General features: G+C 42.1%; 1 protein-coding gene across 1 annotated transcript in view; it reads left to right on the forward strand.

The window, feature by feature from the left end:
• Nucleotides 1–18,940, forward strand: part of gtf2ird1 (GTF2I repeat domain containing 1) — a 40,595-nt gene extending 21,655 nt beyond the window's left edge. The window contains exons 7-27 of the mRNA XM_080014281.1: nt 194–289; nt 1,464–1,547; nt 2,518–2,701; nt 3,481–3,506; nt 4,156–4,267; nt 4,804–4,847; nt 5,204–5,284; nt 6,643–6,759; nt 9,319–9,372; nt 9,826–9,903; nt 10,594–10,777; nt 11,012–11,073; nt 11,337–11,399; nt 12,486–12,753; nt 14,066–14,094; nt 14,204–14,251; nt 14,360–14,437; nt 16,554–16,746; nt 17,331–17,368; nt 17,490–17,599; nt 17,982–18,940. Coding sequence (XP_079870407.1) covers nt 194–289; nt 1,464–1,547; nt 2,518–2,701; nt 3,481–3,506; nt 4,156–4,267; nt 4,804–4,847; nt 5,204–5,284; nt 6,643–6,759; nt 9,319–9,372; nt 9,826–9,903; nt 10,594–10,777; nt 11,012–11,073; nt 11,337–11,399; nt 12,486–12,753; nt 14,066–14,094; nt 14,204–14,251; nt 14,360–14,437; nt 16,554–16,746; nt 17,331–17,368; nt 17,490–17,599; nt 17,982–18,050 — 2,018 coding nt within the window. The 3' untranslated portion in view covers nt 18,051–18,940. The remainder of the gene's footprint in view (nt 1–193; nt 290–1,463; nt 1,548–2,517; nt 2,702–3,480; nt 3,507–4,155; nt 4,268–4,803; nt 4,848–5,203; nt 5,285–6,642; nt 6,760–9,318; nt 9,373–9,825; nt 9,904–10,593; nt 10,778–11,011; nt 11,074–11,336; nt 11,400–12,485; nt 12,754–14,065; nt 14,095–14,203; nt 14,252–14,359; nt 14,438–16,553; nt 16,747–17,330; nt 17,369–17,489; nt 17,600–17,981) is intronic.

The raw sequence follows: 18,940 nt of genomic DNA on the forward strand, positions 1-18,940 counted from the left end.
TTTGATAACTTTGATTTTTAAAATGAAGAGCAAATGGCTTCTTTGTGAGCTAAACTTGAGAGTCAAGGGCGAAAAAATTAGGATGTTTGTTGTAAAGCACATGGAAAGGGTTCATTGTGATGAGTCCTAAGTCCCGTGCTATAGACTGTCCTAGTGTGATACTGTTGCCAACCCAGGATGTTTCCACTGTCAGACGAGACCGCTGGAGTGCCCAACGAGTTAGGCCAGAGCCCCCCAGGTATCCACATCTCCAAGAGGCTCCTCTTTTCCATAGTGCACGAGAAGTCTGGTAAGAAGAATTTTCACACTTTCCCAATAGCAGCATGGTTATGTCAAGATATTTTTGCACAGACAACACTGAAACGGTGCATACGGTTAGATAGCTTTTTCTTTTGGGCATTTTTTGAATGTTGTGTAAGGGTTCCAAATGTGATTTAAATTGATAAGCCTTTAAAATTCTAAAAGAAAATGCTACATGATGTACGAGCAACATATTAGTTAACATTTTGCTGATGTCAATTAAATATGCTCCAGTGAAAAATCTCTCCTCTCTTACGTTGAAAGCTCACCATTTCAATTGGAATACACTCGACCAGTTCTCAACGTGGGGCCTAGGGACCTCCAGGGGTCCCGCAGGAGGTTCCAGGGGATCCCCTCCAAAATTATGAATAGTTAAACGTCAGCATTATTTAATTTACAAGACACGAGAGACGTATAATAAGGGCTGTTTTGTTAGTCCCGTTATCTCCTTAACTACAGTGTAGACAGGTATGGAAGTTGAGACAAAATAATGTCTCTCAATAAAAACCTTCTCAGATCGGGTCCTTGATATAAAAATGTTCAGAATCACTGCCCTCAACAATGCTATAGGGACACCAAAAGATGCCCCAAAAAGTTTGTTGAAGTTGTTTACTGATTAAGAGGAATAAAAACATGCAGGAAGGACATAGCACTGACCCATACATGCCGAGACATGAACAGGTTACAATTGTTTTATTTTCTCAAGTTTATAAACATTATTTTACTATAATAATATCATATATTGGTGTTTTGTATTATGTCTGGTCCAAACTCCCATTTGGTTTTATTGCACCAAAATAAACCATTTTAATCAAGGTCAAACAATACTAACCCTCAACCATTTAGGGCTAAGCTACTAAAATGTCAGGATTAATCTTTTAATAAGATTAGACACATTTCTTAGGGAGACCGAGAAGATGGAAAAGATTAATCCAAAATCTTATTACTCGTGGCAATTTTCTGGGAATGTGGACATGTCTTCTTTTCTAAGTAACGCTCTTGCATTATGGAATACAGCTTCATCAAGAAAATCTCTATTAAAGATTTAATCTGCTTGTGTTAGTGCTCCGTTGGTCCGGTCTGGATCTCACAGATTAGAGAAAAAAAAGAAAGTCCTCGAGTTTGGCCCCCTCGACGTTTCCTCTCTTTTCCTCTCCGCGCAGAAAAATGGGACTCCTTCATCCGGGAAACTGAGGACATCAACACGCTGAGAGAATGCGTCCAGATCTTGTTCAACAGCAGATACGGTGAGGACGCCGCTTCAATCTGACCCTCCATTTAGCCAATGGGGTGGAAACTCACAAGCCATATTCATGAACCTCTACTTCCACCAATCCACATTTGGGAGTTGATGAGAGAATCCACGACGACGTCACAAACGGACATTAAATCCCTGTCCTGGGAGGAAGATTTACTCCAAAATGGAAGTGATATCTGATGTTCCTCCGGAGGAGAGAGACAAGGGCGTCTACTCTTCCTCTACCTTAACTCTACTTCTACGTCCCTCTACTCTATGTACCTCTACTCTACCTCTAATCTACCTCTGCTGTACTCCACCTCCCTCTACCTCTACTCTTATCTCTACTTTTACTCCACCTCTATTCTCCCTCTACTCTATGTACCTCTAATCTACCTCTGCTGTACTCTACCTCCTTCTACTCTATGTACCTCTACTCTACCACTAATCTACCTCTGCTGTACTCTACCTCTACTCTTCTCTTATCTCTACTTTTACTCTACCTCTACTCTACCTCCCTCTCTTCTGCTGCTCCACCGCCCTCTGCCTCTACTCTACAATATGTGCCTCTACCTCTAATCGACCTCTACTGTACCTCTACTCTACTGTATCTCTACTTTGACTCTACATCTACTCTACCTCCCTCTAGTCTATATACCTCTACTCTACCTGTATTCTACCTCTACTCTTCTCTACTCTAACTCTACTCTTCTCTACGATGAATCTACCTCCCTCTGCTCTACCTCAACCCCGTAGTGAACTAATGAGGGAATCCACGATTTGCATCAATATCTAGACAAGCATGATATGGTTTAATTGTTGAATTTATCAATATAAGACATAATGCAGCATAAAATTTGGTCCATTATTTGATGTTTGTCTGTTTTCATAGGCATCAATAAGCAATGTTGATGCACAACACTGTGTAGCGTTTAACAAACTGTTCCCTAAAACCTGATTTCTAAACACCCGGTCTCCAGCCGAAGCTCTGGGCCTCGACCACATGGTGCCCGTGCCGTACCGCAAGATTGCCTGCGACCCGGGGGCCGTGGAGATCATCGGCATCCCAGACCAGATCCCCTTCAAGAGGCCCTGCACCTACGGCGTGCCCAAGCTCAAGCGAATCCTCGACGAGCGCCACGGGATCCGCTTCATAGTCAAACGGTACCGGGAGTGCTTTTTCTCTCGTTTCAGAGCATCACCAGCATATTCGCAATTTTCCTCCATGTGCCTTGTGATAAGATAGGGAGGTGTCCCCGCCAGCTCATTCTGTGCCATCTGTTGTTTGAACAGCTTTCCATTTCTCTCTCTCAGCAGACTTCACCACATCTGACCAATAATGCACTTTCAACCCAGTCCCTAATCACTTGATAGTATTATATTGAGATATATATATATATATATATATATATATATATATATATATCCCCTTTGCTAACTTTATGACACCTTCTAACCATTTTATTGAAGCTGTTTGGTTTAGAAAATATGCGTTTTTATTTAAAAAAATGCGACATACCAGGCGGAAGTTAGTTTTAGCTTAATTAAGACGGATTGGGAATGTGTTTAATTTCAAATTACATCTGTGTTGGTTCCATTCATCATAAACTGTTTTTCATAAACTGTTTTCTCAGCTCGCTCGTTTGCATTGTTGACTGTTATTCAGGAAAATCACTTGTCATTCCACTGATGGTGCGGCTGGATGCAAACTGGGAGCAACCAGAAAATCCAGTTTTCCAATTGACTGTGCCGCAAGGTTTTAATTAGTAGTAAAAAGGCACAGCCAGCAGATGTAACAAGACTAAAAAATTTTGTTAGCTTTTTTGTGTTTCATAGCACTTGCTATGAAACACTTAATTCAGAGATGCTATCTCATTTCCAAGAAAAAGGTTTTCATGTTGTTGGCTGATAAACCTCTCCTTTTTTATTTTTTTTTATTTCAGAATGTTTGACGAAAGGATTTTCACAGGTAAGACTATCAGTTAGATTATTTCATTTCATGAAATTTTTGGAAACAATTGTTTGACTTGTATAATCAGTTCTTTGCCAGAAAAAGCCAAACATTGCGTGGCACATGCTATTTCAAAATGTTTTCTTCTCTCAGTTTTTTACATTTTGTAGAAATTCATTTGACTGAACATAGTTTATAGCAAGTTAGCCAGCAAGTTTATTGAGCCAAATATCCAGGAAGTGACGTAGTGCTGTAAAACGTAACACACCTTTCCCGCGGTTTCAAACCTGAACACCAAAGTTACATAGTGCAAGAAGAGGCCTTTGGGGGGTGGGTGGGAATGAAAGAGTTACCATTCTACATATTACGAGTCAGTGTACCATCAAAATGATTTGGAAGTTGTTATTTTAAGGTAAAAATGGTTACATAGTGTTGCTTTAACATGTCAAATATAATGTCAACCAAAGCAACATTACTTTAATAAAATCCCAGTGTGTGTGTATCTTTGTTTCCTTTTTCTTTCTTAAAGCAGACCGAGAGAACTTAATTTTTTTTTTCAATTATCAAAAAAGGTGACCAGCCCTTAGGGAAAAAAAAACAACCAAAAATGAGACCCGTCACATCCCCAGTTCACATTCTCTGACTCTGTTTCGTCGTTTCATGGAAGCCGCTGGCAAGGTCGCCAAGGAGGAGGGCAGGCACGACGTGGGCTCGGCGCTGGACGACGGCTTCCCCGACTGCCTAGGCGTCCCAGCCGCCACCTTCGAGCTTATCGGCAGGTCAGGAGTTGAGGATACCGCGCGCGCGCGCGCGCACACACACACACACACACACACACACACACACACACACACACACACAATGTAGAATCACAGACCGGAGCTCCATGGACCTTTGTACAACAGTCAGTATGACTATTGATATGAAGTCATGTGACAGAAAAGTTGCAAATGCCGGCTTCTTAACTTGTTACCTTGGGGTCAGTTTTGTTTACTCCTCTCTCTACTATGGAATCCCTGCCCTGGTGAGATCAAAAACAATCTTTCAACACTCAACTATTTTATTGTAAAATTGACATTGAATATGGTCTGCAGTTACCTCTTGAGTGGTAGTTTTCCCTAACTTGTATAAAATACACCTCACTAGTGTACCATGCAGGCCCGTATATAGAGACATGATAGAGGCGACTCCTAATACCTCGTCGACATGTTTTGATTATATATCCACTGGGCCTATTTCTAAATCTCACCATAGCCCCTAATCCAGATGGCTAGATTAAACTTCTATTATTTCTTTGGCTTCTTTCATGTCCTAGATCAAGGAGTACATGTGTGAGTCCGTTGGCTGATTGTGAGGCAGGTGAGTGGCCGATTTTTTTTGTCCATCTTTTTCACATTAACACAAGACGGCGCTCAGGCCTCTCCCTGCTACTGGTGGGCAAATTTTTGGAATAATCTCATGTAGCGATCGGTTCAAATGAAAACCTGCACGCTCTCAGCGTCCATAGCATTATGATATTTGACAACCGGGTCCGGGCTCGATTGTTAAATTTTCTCCGTAGCCCATTTACTCCAAGGGCCTTCTTTTACCCACTTAAATTCTTTCACTCTGTCTTAAAACGAATGCGGCACCTGCACGGTTAAACCTTTTGCCAAATGCACCGTTCTACCCAACGCCAACCGCATCTATATTTTCTTTCTTCGCTCCCCCTCCAGGAACTTCAGGAGATTGCATTCCTTTGAAGAGGATTAAAACTGAGCCTCCCGATGGGGAAATCCTTCAAGTGACAGTGCCAGGTAAGAAGAGTGCATGCACTAACCGCCGTCACCTTTTTTTGCGAGGGCTGGGGGCTGGTGCAAAATCGGAAATCTTCAAGTTGCAAAAGAGGTCTGTGGTAGGTCTGTTGATATGGCACTAATGGGTGAATTTGTCATGGTTACACAGTATCATAGTTCTGTTTCCGCTTCCATCCAATCTACCTCCGTTTGTTGACCCACACCATGAATTCCCAATTTATGTATAATTCTGGTACCTCACATCAGTATTTAATAGCGTTCTCAATTTGTTTATGAACCCGTTGACTCTCGGAGTTGATTTGCATAACAGCGCTCCAGGCTATCAGAAAGGCCAAGGAACTTTGGGACATTTTTGACAGGGATATCGCCTCAGCGCCCGTGTTTAAGGAACATCTAAACTAAAAAAAATATTTTTTCATCTTCGCTCGCTGTGCTCGACTCTATTGGCGTGACACCGCCGCCGTGTTTGTCCTCAGCCTTTTAGCCCTAATACCTTGTGATATTAAAACCCTGTCCATTAACATAAAGTCAGTGCATTTTCTGAACATCCTGTGTATAACGTCACATACTATCAGGTGCATATAAGGAAAGTTTACGGAGCCTTTAAAGATTTCAGCTCGGTCCCGAAGAAACATCTGCATATCTTTTTTTATTCACAGTAGGATTACCTAGTACTATTACCTACCCACATTAACAGAAAATAAATACCCAAAACCCAAACATTTGACCATCCTTTAATACATCTGTAGCTGTAACAGGTGGAGAGGGGAACAGACAGGAGAGAGAGAGAGAGAGCGTGACGGGGAGGGGGCTAAACGCCTACGTAGACAGGTTGTGCAAACAAAACCGGTTGTCCGATGCGCTCCCGTGGAGGTCGTACACCTGACTCCTCTAGGGGGCAGTAGAGGACAAATCTGATCTTGTTGGCAGAATGAAATTCACAATAGACCAACATCCACAACAATCACAAACAAACATGAGTCATCTTGACTTAAGAAAATGGTGAATAGGTCATGGGGTGTGCAGCCCCTGAATCGCTCTGGGAGGAGGGATGTTTCCCAAAAAGGAAATGTTCCAACACTCACCAGAGACTCATTTTGAATATAAGGGATTGAATTAAAAATCAATTAAAAATATGAGCAATATAGGAGATTTGGGAAACTTTCCTGTTGTTATTTGCTGTAGCGCCCCATCACTGCAATGCATGGTACTGCAAGTGATATACGTTACTCTTCCAGAAGAGATGGACGCGGTGTCTACCAAGTCATTATGTGACAAGTTGAAAGTCTCTGTCTCACTCTGTCAGTCTTTCTCTCTCTCTCTCTCTCTCTCTCTCTCTCTCTCTCCCTCCGTTCCAGAGCCCAACAACAATGTGGAGGAGCCCAGCATTTCTGTGGCTGAGCCGGTGGTGGCGGCGACGTGTCCCCCCACCGCCTCTCCCTCCACCCCCCATCACCAGCTAGAGAACCACGCAGGTAACTGCAGGCTTGCCACCTCCACCTTGTCAGGCCAGCTTGTGGCCAGCGCCTGGCCCTCTGCCGCAGCCCAATCCCCAGCAGGGCCTCTCCTCCGGCGCCGGTGCAGCATGCGCTCGGCCCCCTTTTAGGGAGCTATGTAACGCCACACGTATGAAACCACTTTTTTTTAGATACTCTGCCACACTCTACCCCACTCTCCTCCGCCACAAAACTATCGGCCGTAGTGTCAGACCCCACACTGTAGAATACCACCCCCCCCCCCCAACCCCACCCCAACCCCCAGCCACACACACACACATACACCCCACCCCACTCCTCTCTTCACCCAGTCCAGCAACACCGGCAACGCAGCTCTCACTCTGGAAATGAAAACATGGCGCCTCTGGTAACATTTTTGGAACTAATTTGCATAATCCTTATGAGGGCATATGTATGTCAAGTTGTAACTGGGGCTAATCAGGGGAATTTTGAGATGTGTGCATCATGCACATTTCCAGATTTAGAGTTGTGTAGTCTTGCTTCCCAGACATGTTAGCTAGAATTATTTGTTGTGCTGATGTAACCAAATTTAAACTGACCCATTCCCCCTAGCCACAATCTAACACGTTCCATTGAGTAGAATGAGACAAGCTCTGTCTGTAAATGGCTACAAAGAACATTTGAGCGGACATTTTTTTCTGAGCTTCAGCCTCATTTAGTTTAGATGGCTTTTTCAAAGACATTCGGAAAATGTCATCAATTATTCAAATGTCTGTATGTTGGCTTCCAAACAGAACAAACGCTGTCTTATTTCAACATGGAGGTCAGCCAGGGGCATAGTTCATGCCCATTTTTTTTGTGCATTATTACTCACAAAAATGTCAGTTTTGCCATATTCCAGCAACACTGCTGGTGCTGTCTAAATTTGGCAGGCTCAATTGGCATGTTGTTTTCAAGCCCACAAGCCAATTCAGCCAATCTGGCAACTAGATTCTTTGTGCCAGTGAAACGCTCCCGCTTTGCCTTGTCGCTCCATCCAGAAACTCAGATATGCACCGTTTACTTGGACAGTAAGTAGCAGCTGGAAAGTTGTAAACTTTCAACACAGTGGTATTCCACAAAGGACTATCAACTCAGACAACTCGATAACATCAACTAAAAGTGACCAAATGTCTACCACGTAACGGGCTGTGAACATCTCTGTCGGGTTCCAAAATGGGTGTCCAGCCATGAAGTTAACTAGTTATGAGCTGTTTATGGGGATCATACAATAAAACTTTATTTTGCAGTCAGGTTGTCAACTTTGCTATGATGCTTATGAGGCTTTGCGCCAACTAACGCCTTTGTGTGAGTGTGTATACCTCTGTGACGGTAATGTTAAGCAATTTGATTCCATTTGAATGCTACATCATTCTTCTGAATGAAAGTTTCGTCTTGGGGACTCTTAAATCTGAACTGGCCCCGACAATGACGTATGAAAAGGATTGGAATTCAACAGGCTTTTCTGAGCTCTTCTGTTTATTATACAGGCATACTTACATTTGGAGGCGGTAGCTGCTACTATGCAGCTAGTTACTGTATAGCTCAAATAAACTGCCGTTTTCAGTCAGTGGCATCAGTAAGGCTGGATAACGGGATACCTTGGTATTCCCGTAACCCGAGGAGGAGAGTTTACAACTTTTCAAGTGCTGCTCCCCAAGACCCAGGTCAGGAGGTGCTTTTTGGCGCTGCGCTGCTCTGATTGGCTGAAGAGTTGTTGGCTTGACAACACGGTTCTATTCAAAATCCAGCCTCATGCTCCCCTGCAACTCTATCATCCATCGGTGTCAATCCACCGAGTGTGTTCTATTTTCCGATACGTGATTCTTGTCTTCTTAACTTCAGAGGCGTTATTTCGCTCGCCAAATAAAAAAGAAAAATGGCTCAGAAGAAGCATTCGTTTTTTTATTCATAAGAAAAATCTGCTCATGTGGTCTTGGCCTCTAAAGCTTTTCAGGTGGCTTTTGGTTTTTAATTTCATTGATTTGATTGTGCCATGTTTAAGTTTTCTTTTCTTTCACAAATGACCACTAAAGGAATACAATAAAGGTAAGTGTGGTTAAAACAAATAACAAAGTTCCAAGTTTTACATTTTCAACAGTAAAAAGGCCCTGAGTCCTTAAGTCCTGACCAATTACACGCATATTTATTCTGCATTCTCTACTTGTTACGCGAGCCAGAGACCACTTCATGCATAATGAAGGAACCAAGCAACAAGGATGTGTAATGTATGCAAGATAGCGTCGTGTGAGAGGAATCTGACAAGGTTATCACGCAACATCACCCAGCAAGAGGGCGACAATGTTAACTTCACGTTATTCAGTGAGCTCTATATGCTCTTCAGTCAAATATTGACTGATCATTCCGATGTTAGGAGCCTGTGCCGAGATGTCGCACGGCAAATCTTTCACATCTAAATGAAAAAAAAAAAAACCCACACACCCACAGATCCTTTAGGTACAGCTCTAGGATTGAGAAGCTACAGATTCAGACGGTGACTGTTCGGTGTCCAATTAACCTTTCCCTTGCACCCTGCAGCTGAAGCTCTGTCACCCAAAGCAGGAACCCAAGGCATCAGAAGATCCTCTGAAGGTAGGCGCTTCCAAAAAGCCTGTGGTGCTGGGTTGAAAAAAAGAAGATTGAGACTCTGATACAAAATAATATCAATACTTTGTTTGGAAGTAATGCAACTGTTTTCTGCCACAATTAACTGCTATAGTTGCTATATAACTATAGTCAAAATGAATTGAACTATTGCATTTCTGTAATAGACTGAATTTGTTTTGTAATGCATGTCAGATGGAAGGAAAAGTCGGTGCCAATTCTCATCATGTATGAAATGTCAATACATCGATATGAAGGATCGTATCGTGAGCCATTTAATCAACATTAAATTAAATAAATATTGAATTGAATCATAGCCTTCAGCCCTTTGGCCTGCTCATACTGCTCCCGCCGCACAATAAATTGACTTATATGACAAGTATTTCTGTGTACTCGGCTGCTTAGGATTGTTCCATTTGTTTTCATCGATTGTCCCAACAGGGAACCTTGTGGAGGACATCAGTGAAATGATTCTGCAGCTTCGGCGGCAAGTCGAAAGCCTCTTCAGCATAAAGTATGGTAAGCTGCCCTCCGAAAACGGCACAGTTTGTGTCTCCTTATACACTCGTCTCCGCTTTTTAAATATTCCACACTGCATTTCTTTTTCTATGAGCCGTTCACGGTAGTATATAGCAGAGTTTACAGAAGTCTTAATTCTCATGACTGGAACATTTTCATCCATATTAAACAAGCTGATACGGTCCACAAAGTCCAGACCTCAGACATTGATTTCTTCCATTTATTCTACGATATAAAGAAAAGCTACCTGATCCATTGGAACCAAACACAATGGGGATTTTTTTTTTTTTTTTAATGAAATCAAGTGGCGATAGGAAAAGGTACAAAACAACCCCAGAGGAAAATGTATTTCTGCCAGTGAGGATCGGCAGTTCTCTTATTTTAAAACCAACGTAAACATTGGAACCATAAGCTTCACCGACTGTGTGTGACTAACAGTGGGAGACCGTGAAGGTGCCAAGTGGGAGTAGAATTCTGAGAGCGCTCCGAATCTACAAGTAGATAATTGTGAGTCTGCGCAGCACGCCGGTGCTGAGGGCGCGAGTTTGCAGCGGTTTAGTTTGAGCTGCTCAGGGGTTACGGTCCCCGGTATTTTAACGGGACAACTTGTCAGTTAAGATTTAAAGAAGTACCCGAATAAATATTAGTTTCTTTCATCCTCCCCTTCCCTTCCCTTCCCTTCCCCTCCAGCCGAAGCTCTGGGCCTGTCAGAGCCGGCCAAGGTGCCCTTCTCCAAGTTTCAGATGTACCCGGAGGAGCTCTATGTGACCGGGATGCCCGAGGGCATCTCCTTCCGGAGGCCAAACTGCTTCGGAGCCGCGAAGTTACGGAAGATCCTGGCGGTGGCCGGTCAGATCGAGTTTGTCATCAAGAGGTGAGGGCAAAATCAAAGCGTCCGGCCTGAGCGGCATTTGAAATAAATATATACATGTATTGATTTTTAACTTGAGAGAGCTCGCTGAGGAAGAAAATACCACTTGATGAAGGCGTTTAAGCACCGTTTATTGTTCTGGAGTCGTTATTTTTTTAATTTTTTATTTTTTTTTCGAAAATAGGTGATTAAAAATAAATGAAAATTATAATTCTTTTGTGGTTTGTTCCTCTGCAGGCCTGAGCTCCTCACTGAGCAAGTTAAACAAGAGATGCCTTCTATTCCCCTCTCTGGCGCAGGTATAGTTATCTTTACACACCCACTTTTTATGAAATTAATACGCGTGCAGGTTATACGTCCATTGACACTTTTATATTTGCACTTTAGCGTTTACAAGTTTTGAAAACTTGGCAGCAACTCTCATTATGTGTAAAATGTCAAATAGTAATGTACCTATATATACCTAATAAACCTATAAAGACCTCTGCCACAACAGCAATAAAAATGTATTTGAATATTATGTATTACGAATGTATTATGAATAGAATGTATATTTCTCCAGAGATGGACCCGGAAGCTGTCGCAGAAGATGCTGTACCTTTATCCAAGAGACCTGGCTACACCGGTATGGTTTCAGTTGTTTTAGATCCATCATGCATTGCAGTTTTTCAATAAAACCGTAATGTTGTGACACAATATTGATCACGTGTGTTTCATGTGTGTGCCTGAGCTTACAGGGCCCCATATCTGTTCACCTTCATTCCACAAAGTCCCCCAAGCCAATATGTCAATATGTTTCATTATGAGACTACCATGAGAGGAAATCCCAACAATCTAACTTAAAGTTCAACTTTTTTTTTTCCCCACTAAGAAATAGCCAGTTCCTATTTTTTGTATATACATATCTATTTTCCACACAAAGTTTGATCTTTGATCCTTTACGTTTTCTTTTTAGTAATTTTCAAGCTATATGGCTGAGTGACAACAAACCCCGATCAATCTTGGACAGCAGGAAAAGTTTGGAAATGTAAATGGGTATAACCTGAATTAAATAAAAAATAGGTATGGCCCATTCCAATAAGCCCAACACACACACACACACACACACACACACCACCACCACTGGAGTCTGTGAGTGGTCGGCCTCCAATGCAATGAGCTGCGAACACAGGAAAAACACACAAGTCTCCCAGAAAAATACATTTCTCATTTAAAAATCACTCTTTCCAAGGGAAAAAAAAACCCAGATCGATTTCTGTTTTTGGGTTGTTGTTGGGTTTTCGCTGTTAATTGATATTTCAAAATTCTATGGATGTATTTTTGTACTTTTGGTTGTACGACATCTTTTTTTGTTATTTAAAAAGAAAAGTTTTAATGTCTTCTATAAAACATTTTTTGGTCAGTTGAAAAAAAGCCATTGTGGCCAACAAAGGAAAAAAAACAGCATTTAAGGCATGCAGTAAATGGTCATCATCTAAAAGTAATTTACCCTAACACAAAATGAACAGTCTCCGAAAAATCAATGAGTCATCACAGCTGAAATATAGTTATTTTGTTCTGGCTGCATTATTGGTGTGTGTGTGTGTGTGTGTGTGTGTGTGTGTGTGTGTGTGTTGTTATGGTAACTGTAAATATGTGATGATGTCACCCCAAAATAGCCGCTATGTCATCTTAATGTGACCCCTCCCCCCCCCCCCCCCCACCCCCGCAGAGTGCATGGAGGGCAAGGTGTCCAGAGCCGACCTGGCCAACACACTACGGGAGCAGGTGCAGGACCTCTTCAACAGGAAGTACGGCGAGGCGCTGGGCATCAAGTACCCGGTACAAGTGCCTTACAAGCGGATCAAGAACAACCCGGGGTCGGTCATCATCGAGGGCCTCCCGCCCGGAATTCCCTTCCGCAAGCCCTGCACCTTCGGCTCACAGAACCTCGAGAGGATCCTGGCGGTGGCTGACAAGATCTGCTTCACCATCACCAGGTGACCAGGGAGGGAGGGAGGGAAAGGTCGGTCCACACAGTCCCTGGTTTAACTCCTCCATCGTACGAGACCGGAATGTATTCAAAGTTGACTTAAAGGTGTTTTTGTAACGTAAACCTTTTTTTTTTTTTTTTTTCTATCATGAGGTTGTTGCTGGTGTTGCTCACTGTTTTAACAGTTTTTTAAATTGCTGTGTTTGTCCCATCTCTGGCGTTAATTTTGTTTAAAATATTTGGTTTATGATAGGTATGAATGTTATACCTTTATATATTTGTGCAATTTTTTATTCACAAAATATGAACTTAATATTAATAAAAATAAACTTTACATCACTAATAATAAACTTGTTAAACACAAATCGCACAGGGGATGCAACCCAAAGTTCTGAAATAAAATAAAATACAGAGCAGTAAAATACAAAGTTCACAAAGTTAAAGATTAAAATATAATAAAGAGAATAAAACATAATGTGTGCATGAAGCAAAATGTTAAAGGCGACCTATTATGCTCCCCAAGGTCTGTGAGCCAATGGGGTTTGAGTTTTTGTCGTATTTACTCCATAACTTTCACTGGTTTCACCTCATCAGTCCACCAAAATCTGTTTCTGAACAAATTTGAGGAGAGAAATAAGCAATCCAGTCGCTGAATCGTCACTGATTTTAGATCTGCACCGGGACTCTCGACTGGGGGATTTTTTTGTTTCATGTAAACGTTGGAAAATTAAATTGAATTGAATTTAATGAATAAATACTTCTTCAATAAAAACACTGTTTTTATTGGTTTTGTTTGGAGAAACGCACAGCGGATCGGATGGAGCAGATGACCATTTAAAGAAATCTCTGACAAGTCGACGTCAGCTTGTAGAGTCAGAGAGTCAAAAAAACCTTTGCAAACCAAGCGGTCGGAAGCCTGAGCGTTTTGCTCACAGCGATTACTTTGTCATTAGTTTACCTCATTATTTGACACTTTTGACCATGTCTAATATGAACATCCCACATTATAACAATATATATATGACAGAAAATAAGGAAAAGTAGAATAGAAATAAAATAAACTGGCACTGTCATTTAAAGAAAAATTGGAAAACTTCTGACTACATACAGCTAAAGAAAAGCCAAGTCAAAAAGGTCGTTTTCCGCCGACACTGAGACACTGAATCCGCTGAGTTGTCTTGTGTGATGTTTGCAGCCTGCTGTCTGCTGGGAGCGACTTCCATCCTTTTGGGATGTAGTTGCAATTCAAAAATTTATGTCGTATAATTCCTCGAGTCACTTCACAGCTTTTCTTCTAACGCTGTGGCTTTTTTTCGCAGACCTTTCCAGGGACTCATCCCCAAACCAGGTAACAGTCTTTAAAAAACGCCGCCACCAGACGTATTTCACGATTCGATTTGAAACGCAATGAAAAATAACCACTAACAAAACAAAACGTCAACCTGTTTTGCCGTCAGCGCCGAGACGGGTCACCTTGCTGAAGAAGGCCTACGCCTCCATAAGCGGTGAGTCCTTTTTGCCTTTTTTTTTTTTCATGGCGCGCAGGCTCTCTAAGGGGGTCTCCGTCTCCATTTCCTAACGGAGCCGCAAAACTCTTTTTCTGCGTCCGACAGATGATGAAGACATCAGCCGCATGGGGGAGAAAGTCGTACTCCGAGAGCAAGTGAAGGAGCTTTTCAACAGGAAATACGGTAAAACATCGCCCTCTGGCCGTTGCGCGGAGGGGGAGCTTCGCTGGTTTTGTCTTGTTTTTCCGTGACGAGCACGACGGGGGAGCGAGATTTCCAAGCGGTGCAAACTTTCCGCCGTTGTTTCTGTCCTCGCGCTTTTGAAAAAGCAGGATCGCGCCCAACGCCACTTATTCGCCCCGCATCGCCCACGGTGCGACCTTTTCTCCCTATTGATATTCCGACGTCGGTATCCCACTCTTATTAAGTCTGAATGTCCTTCCCTCTCCCTTCTGCGGAGACTGTGTGCTGCACTGATCAAGATAAGACGAGATACGGTAACACTTTCTGAACGCCCAGAGGGAAAGGCAGGCGTCACAGCGGCAAGAAACAGTGCGGTCGAGAAAGAGATACGCGTTCAAAGGAGACGGTACGGCACAAGTTACGGTATTAAGTATTAGCAACAGTCTGAATATTCTTGTCCAATCCTGATCCCTCACTCCTACACCCTTGTAACGGCGCTGTTGAGTGTTATAACGTTGCACATTTCACCACCACGCTCCATTTGCCGCCCGCCTCATGTCAGTTTGCTGGCTGCACCGTGGTAATGATGCTCGCAGACGCCGGCAGACTGTTGTTTATCCCACCTGAAGGACGAGTCACACGCCGTTGCACAAAAACATGTTCTAAATGAGAGTGACCTCATCTCCTGCAAACCCCCCCCCCCGTCGGAGGGGATTTTAGACGCTTCGGCGAGAGAACGGCGTTCAGGTCCCGGGTCCGCCAACGCTGTGGCGGTGAGGCTGAAAAATTCCGTCCAGTTTTGAGGGTAAATGGTATGGCTGGTGCTGGTTTGGTGGTCGATTTATTTGACGTGAACTCACCTTGTAAAAGCCACAAAGGGGATATTGATTTTCAGGGCCGACCCAGCCACGGACACTGAACTTAACGATTACGATTAAGAATTTAGTTGAATGTTCACTTTATATTCATAGTATGCAAATGAGATGTCGCTTTCGGGGCAAGTTCTGTCAGACAACTAGACTGCGCCGCACACTTTCACGCCCTTATGGGCCGGCCTATTTAAGCAGCCAATCCCTCTTGCCCTACCTGCTTTGCTTCCTGCTTTGCTTCCTGCTTCGCTTCCTGCTTTGCTTCCTGCTTTGCTTCCTGCTTTACTTGTTGTATGGCTCCCTCCACCTCCCCTGCCTCCACCTGTTGGGCTCTGCTCTTCTATTCAATTGGGGGTTCCAGCTCATCACCCCAGTATTTCCAGCTCATTAAGCATGCCTATGTTTCTGTACACCTCGCCGGGAGTGATGAGCAGTGGAGCCCAGACACTTTAACAATGCTAAATAAATAAAGATCATTTGAAATTAAATCGATGAGGTGTCTGTTAGAACTATAATATTACAGAAAGGTGAATATTGGAACATAAAAACTTTACTACATTCTTAATTTCCCTCAACCCGACTGTAATGGAGCATTCTATTCATTGCTACATTTCTAACAAGGAACAATATGATATAGAATATTTAAAATATATAGTGTTATATCATTTAACATTTAGAAAGGCCCTCCAATGTTCTTGCGCCACTTTTACATCACAAATATTGGTCGATGCAGCTTTACAAATAACATGGACGAGAACTAGGAGAATATCATCTGCACCACAATTATCAGAATCCGTATTCGTGCATTATCCTACAGACAGTTAGCATTAAAAAAACTTAATAGTCTGAAATTTTTTAATTAGAAAATAGAACAAACTATACAAAGATAAAAACTATACGATATACACAAACAGCCTAAAAATACATGTCGTTTAGCAGACACTTTTGTCCAAGCGTACATTTTGTCACAGTGTCAAAAAAACTGTATATCACAGTCACAGCTTCACATAGTCTAGAAATAAATAGCACTTGTAGAGTAAGAGAGTTAATTTAACTTTTATTTTATTTTTTTGTGAAAGTACATGAGACAGTCAAGTTAAAGACAGACAGTTAAAGACGGTGAAGGAGAAAGAGATCCTCATGAGGTAGACCGGTCAAAAGCACAGAAATGACCAAATGTATTTCATAAATCGACAGAGCATATAGCTGCGGTGATGACTGCAGCGTGTCCCTGTGCTTGAGTGCAGGTGAAGCTCTGGGTCTGGAGCAGCCCGTGGTCGTCCCCTACAAGCTGATCCGCGCCAGCCCGGACTCGGTGGAGGTCGGCGGCCTCCCGGACGACGTCCCCTTCCGGAACCCCAACAACTACGACATGGTCGGCCTGGAGAAGATCCTCCAGGCCGCGGACAACGTCACCATCAACATCAAGAGCCAGCTCCAGTGAGTGACATCCGCGACTGGACCCTTTCCTTGAACCCCAGCTCAGCTCTGATGGGCAGACAAGCAAAACTACAAATGAAGCCAAAACTGTCTAATATAATATTATGATAATTGTGATGGTTAAATTAATCAATATCATTTTGTTTTAATATCATCATTTTGACTTTCCAATATGTAATAAAAAAACCAACGAATAAATTAAATAAATAAATACATAAATAGTATCTGTCATAACATAGTACATAGTAATAATTTTTCATTTTAACCCGATATAACAAATTTATCCTGTGCATAGAATATAATTTTGTATATTCTGTATATTTTTGTGTATTTGGTTATTTTCATGTTCTCTTTTTATTTTATTGTAATTTCTTTTATTATTATTTAGTATTTTTTTGCAGGCTAAGCTTAAACTTTATGCTAATTGCCTGGAGAGAAACACACCTATTCTCATCATGACAAATTTCTTGTATGTGAAAATGTACTTGGTGGAATAAACTCGGCATTCTGATTCTGATAAAAAAATATATACATTTATCTAAACACTTTTTTTTTACCAACATTCTTTTATTTTTCTCACCCAGGCCTTTTGCAGAAATATGTACTGGAGCTTGCAACACAGGTAGGAGACCTTCACTCTTCCTGGCGTCCATATGGAAAACAGAAATTGTGGTTGAAAGCAAAGTTCCTCAGAATACCACAAAACTTTTGTGTGTGTGTATTTTATGTGTGTGTGTCCCCAGAAGGGACAGAAGCTTCCACCAATCGACGCAAGCGCAAACGAGTCCAAGAGAGCAACAGAGTGGTGGACTCGTCCGACATGGGAGTGTCGCCCAATCAGATCCCAGTGATGGTGAGTTGGGGGCGGGGTCAGAATCAACCAAAAGTCGCCAAGTCGACAGACAAAACCAAAAATATATACATTTTTGGTTTATGTTTTGTTTGGTTTTGCTTACTTAATATAATGGTTTATTTTTCAGCTGTTTGCATATATTTGCATTTTTTTATAAAATGTTTACTTTTTAATTGTATTCAATTATTATTATTAGTGTTATTATTATTATTATTATTTATTCAAACATTTCTGACTGTTAAGCTTATTCATGATCATTTTCAAGACTCACCATGTATATGTACTTAATAATAATAAAAATAATAACAATCAAAAACTGACCGTGATACAGGGAGTTAAGATTAATCCCGTCACTGTTTTCTTTTCTTCCGTCTCGTTCCAGCAATGGCCGATGTACATGGTGGACTACAGCGGCATGAACGTTCAGGTGCCGGGGAAAGTCAAGTACTGAGTGGGCGACTCTTCTTCCGCTGACCTCAAAGGGATTCGCATCCGGCGTTTTTAACCCATCCTCCCATCCTCCACTCTACCATCCCTCCATCCCCAGTGTTGAACTACGGAATGTACGTGGATCGTGGGATGGTTTGGAGTCCGTGCCGCCACCAACTCCCACCGTTCCAGCGAGAAAACTCTTCTCATCTCTTCTATTATCAATTCAGCAACAACAACAAAAGGCTGGATATGGGTTTTCCAAAAAGTAAATTTGTACTAACCCCCTCAGTCAGCATCCAAAACCATCAAGTGGATGCCGTTGGATCCGACATGGAGCTCATTTGTTGGCAGGTTTTTATTTTATTTTATTTTCTTATTATTTTTATTTTTATTTTTTTTATAATAACCCGATCCGTTAATATTCAGATGTTTGTACTTTTTATTTATTATATTTATTGAGATATAACCTTATGTGCAGGGATGTAAGATATATTATTCTGTTCTGCCGGTTCTCACGGAACTACGGAAACAACTAATAACACGAGACGCTAATGTGGAGCTAGCGGTTCCAGGCGAGCGCCAAAAAAACCGACCCCACGCCGAGGAGGAGAACACGTCATTTGGAAGTTTGCCTTTCAGTCCACTGTCCCGCTGTACGGTGGGAGTTGCAGTACCTGCCGCAGCCACGGCGCCCGCGAGTCAAATATTTGGTAAAAAAGAAAAAAGACGACGACGAGCAAACAAAAAATAACCTCACATTTTTTTTATGTTAGTAGCACATTAACAATATGTAAAATATCTCATTTTAAGTCAAACTGAATGTATCATGTAAAGGAAACGAGCGTGTTTATTCTGCAATTCTGACCGTCTGGACTAACGATATTTAATAACGCTGTACCTTAACGCCAA

This window comes from Zeus faber (genome assembly GCF_960531495.2).
Source record: "Zeus faber genome assembly, chromosome: 14".
NCBI lineage: Eukaryota > Metazoa > Chordata > Actinopteri > Zeiformes > Zeidae > Zeus > Zeus faber.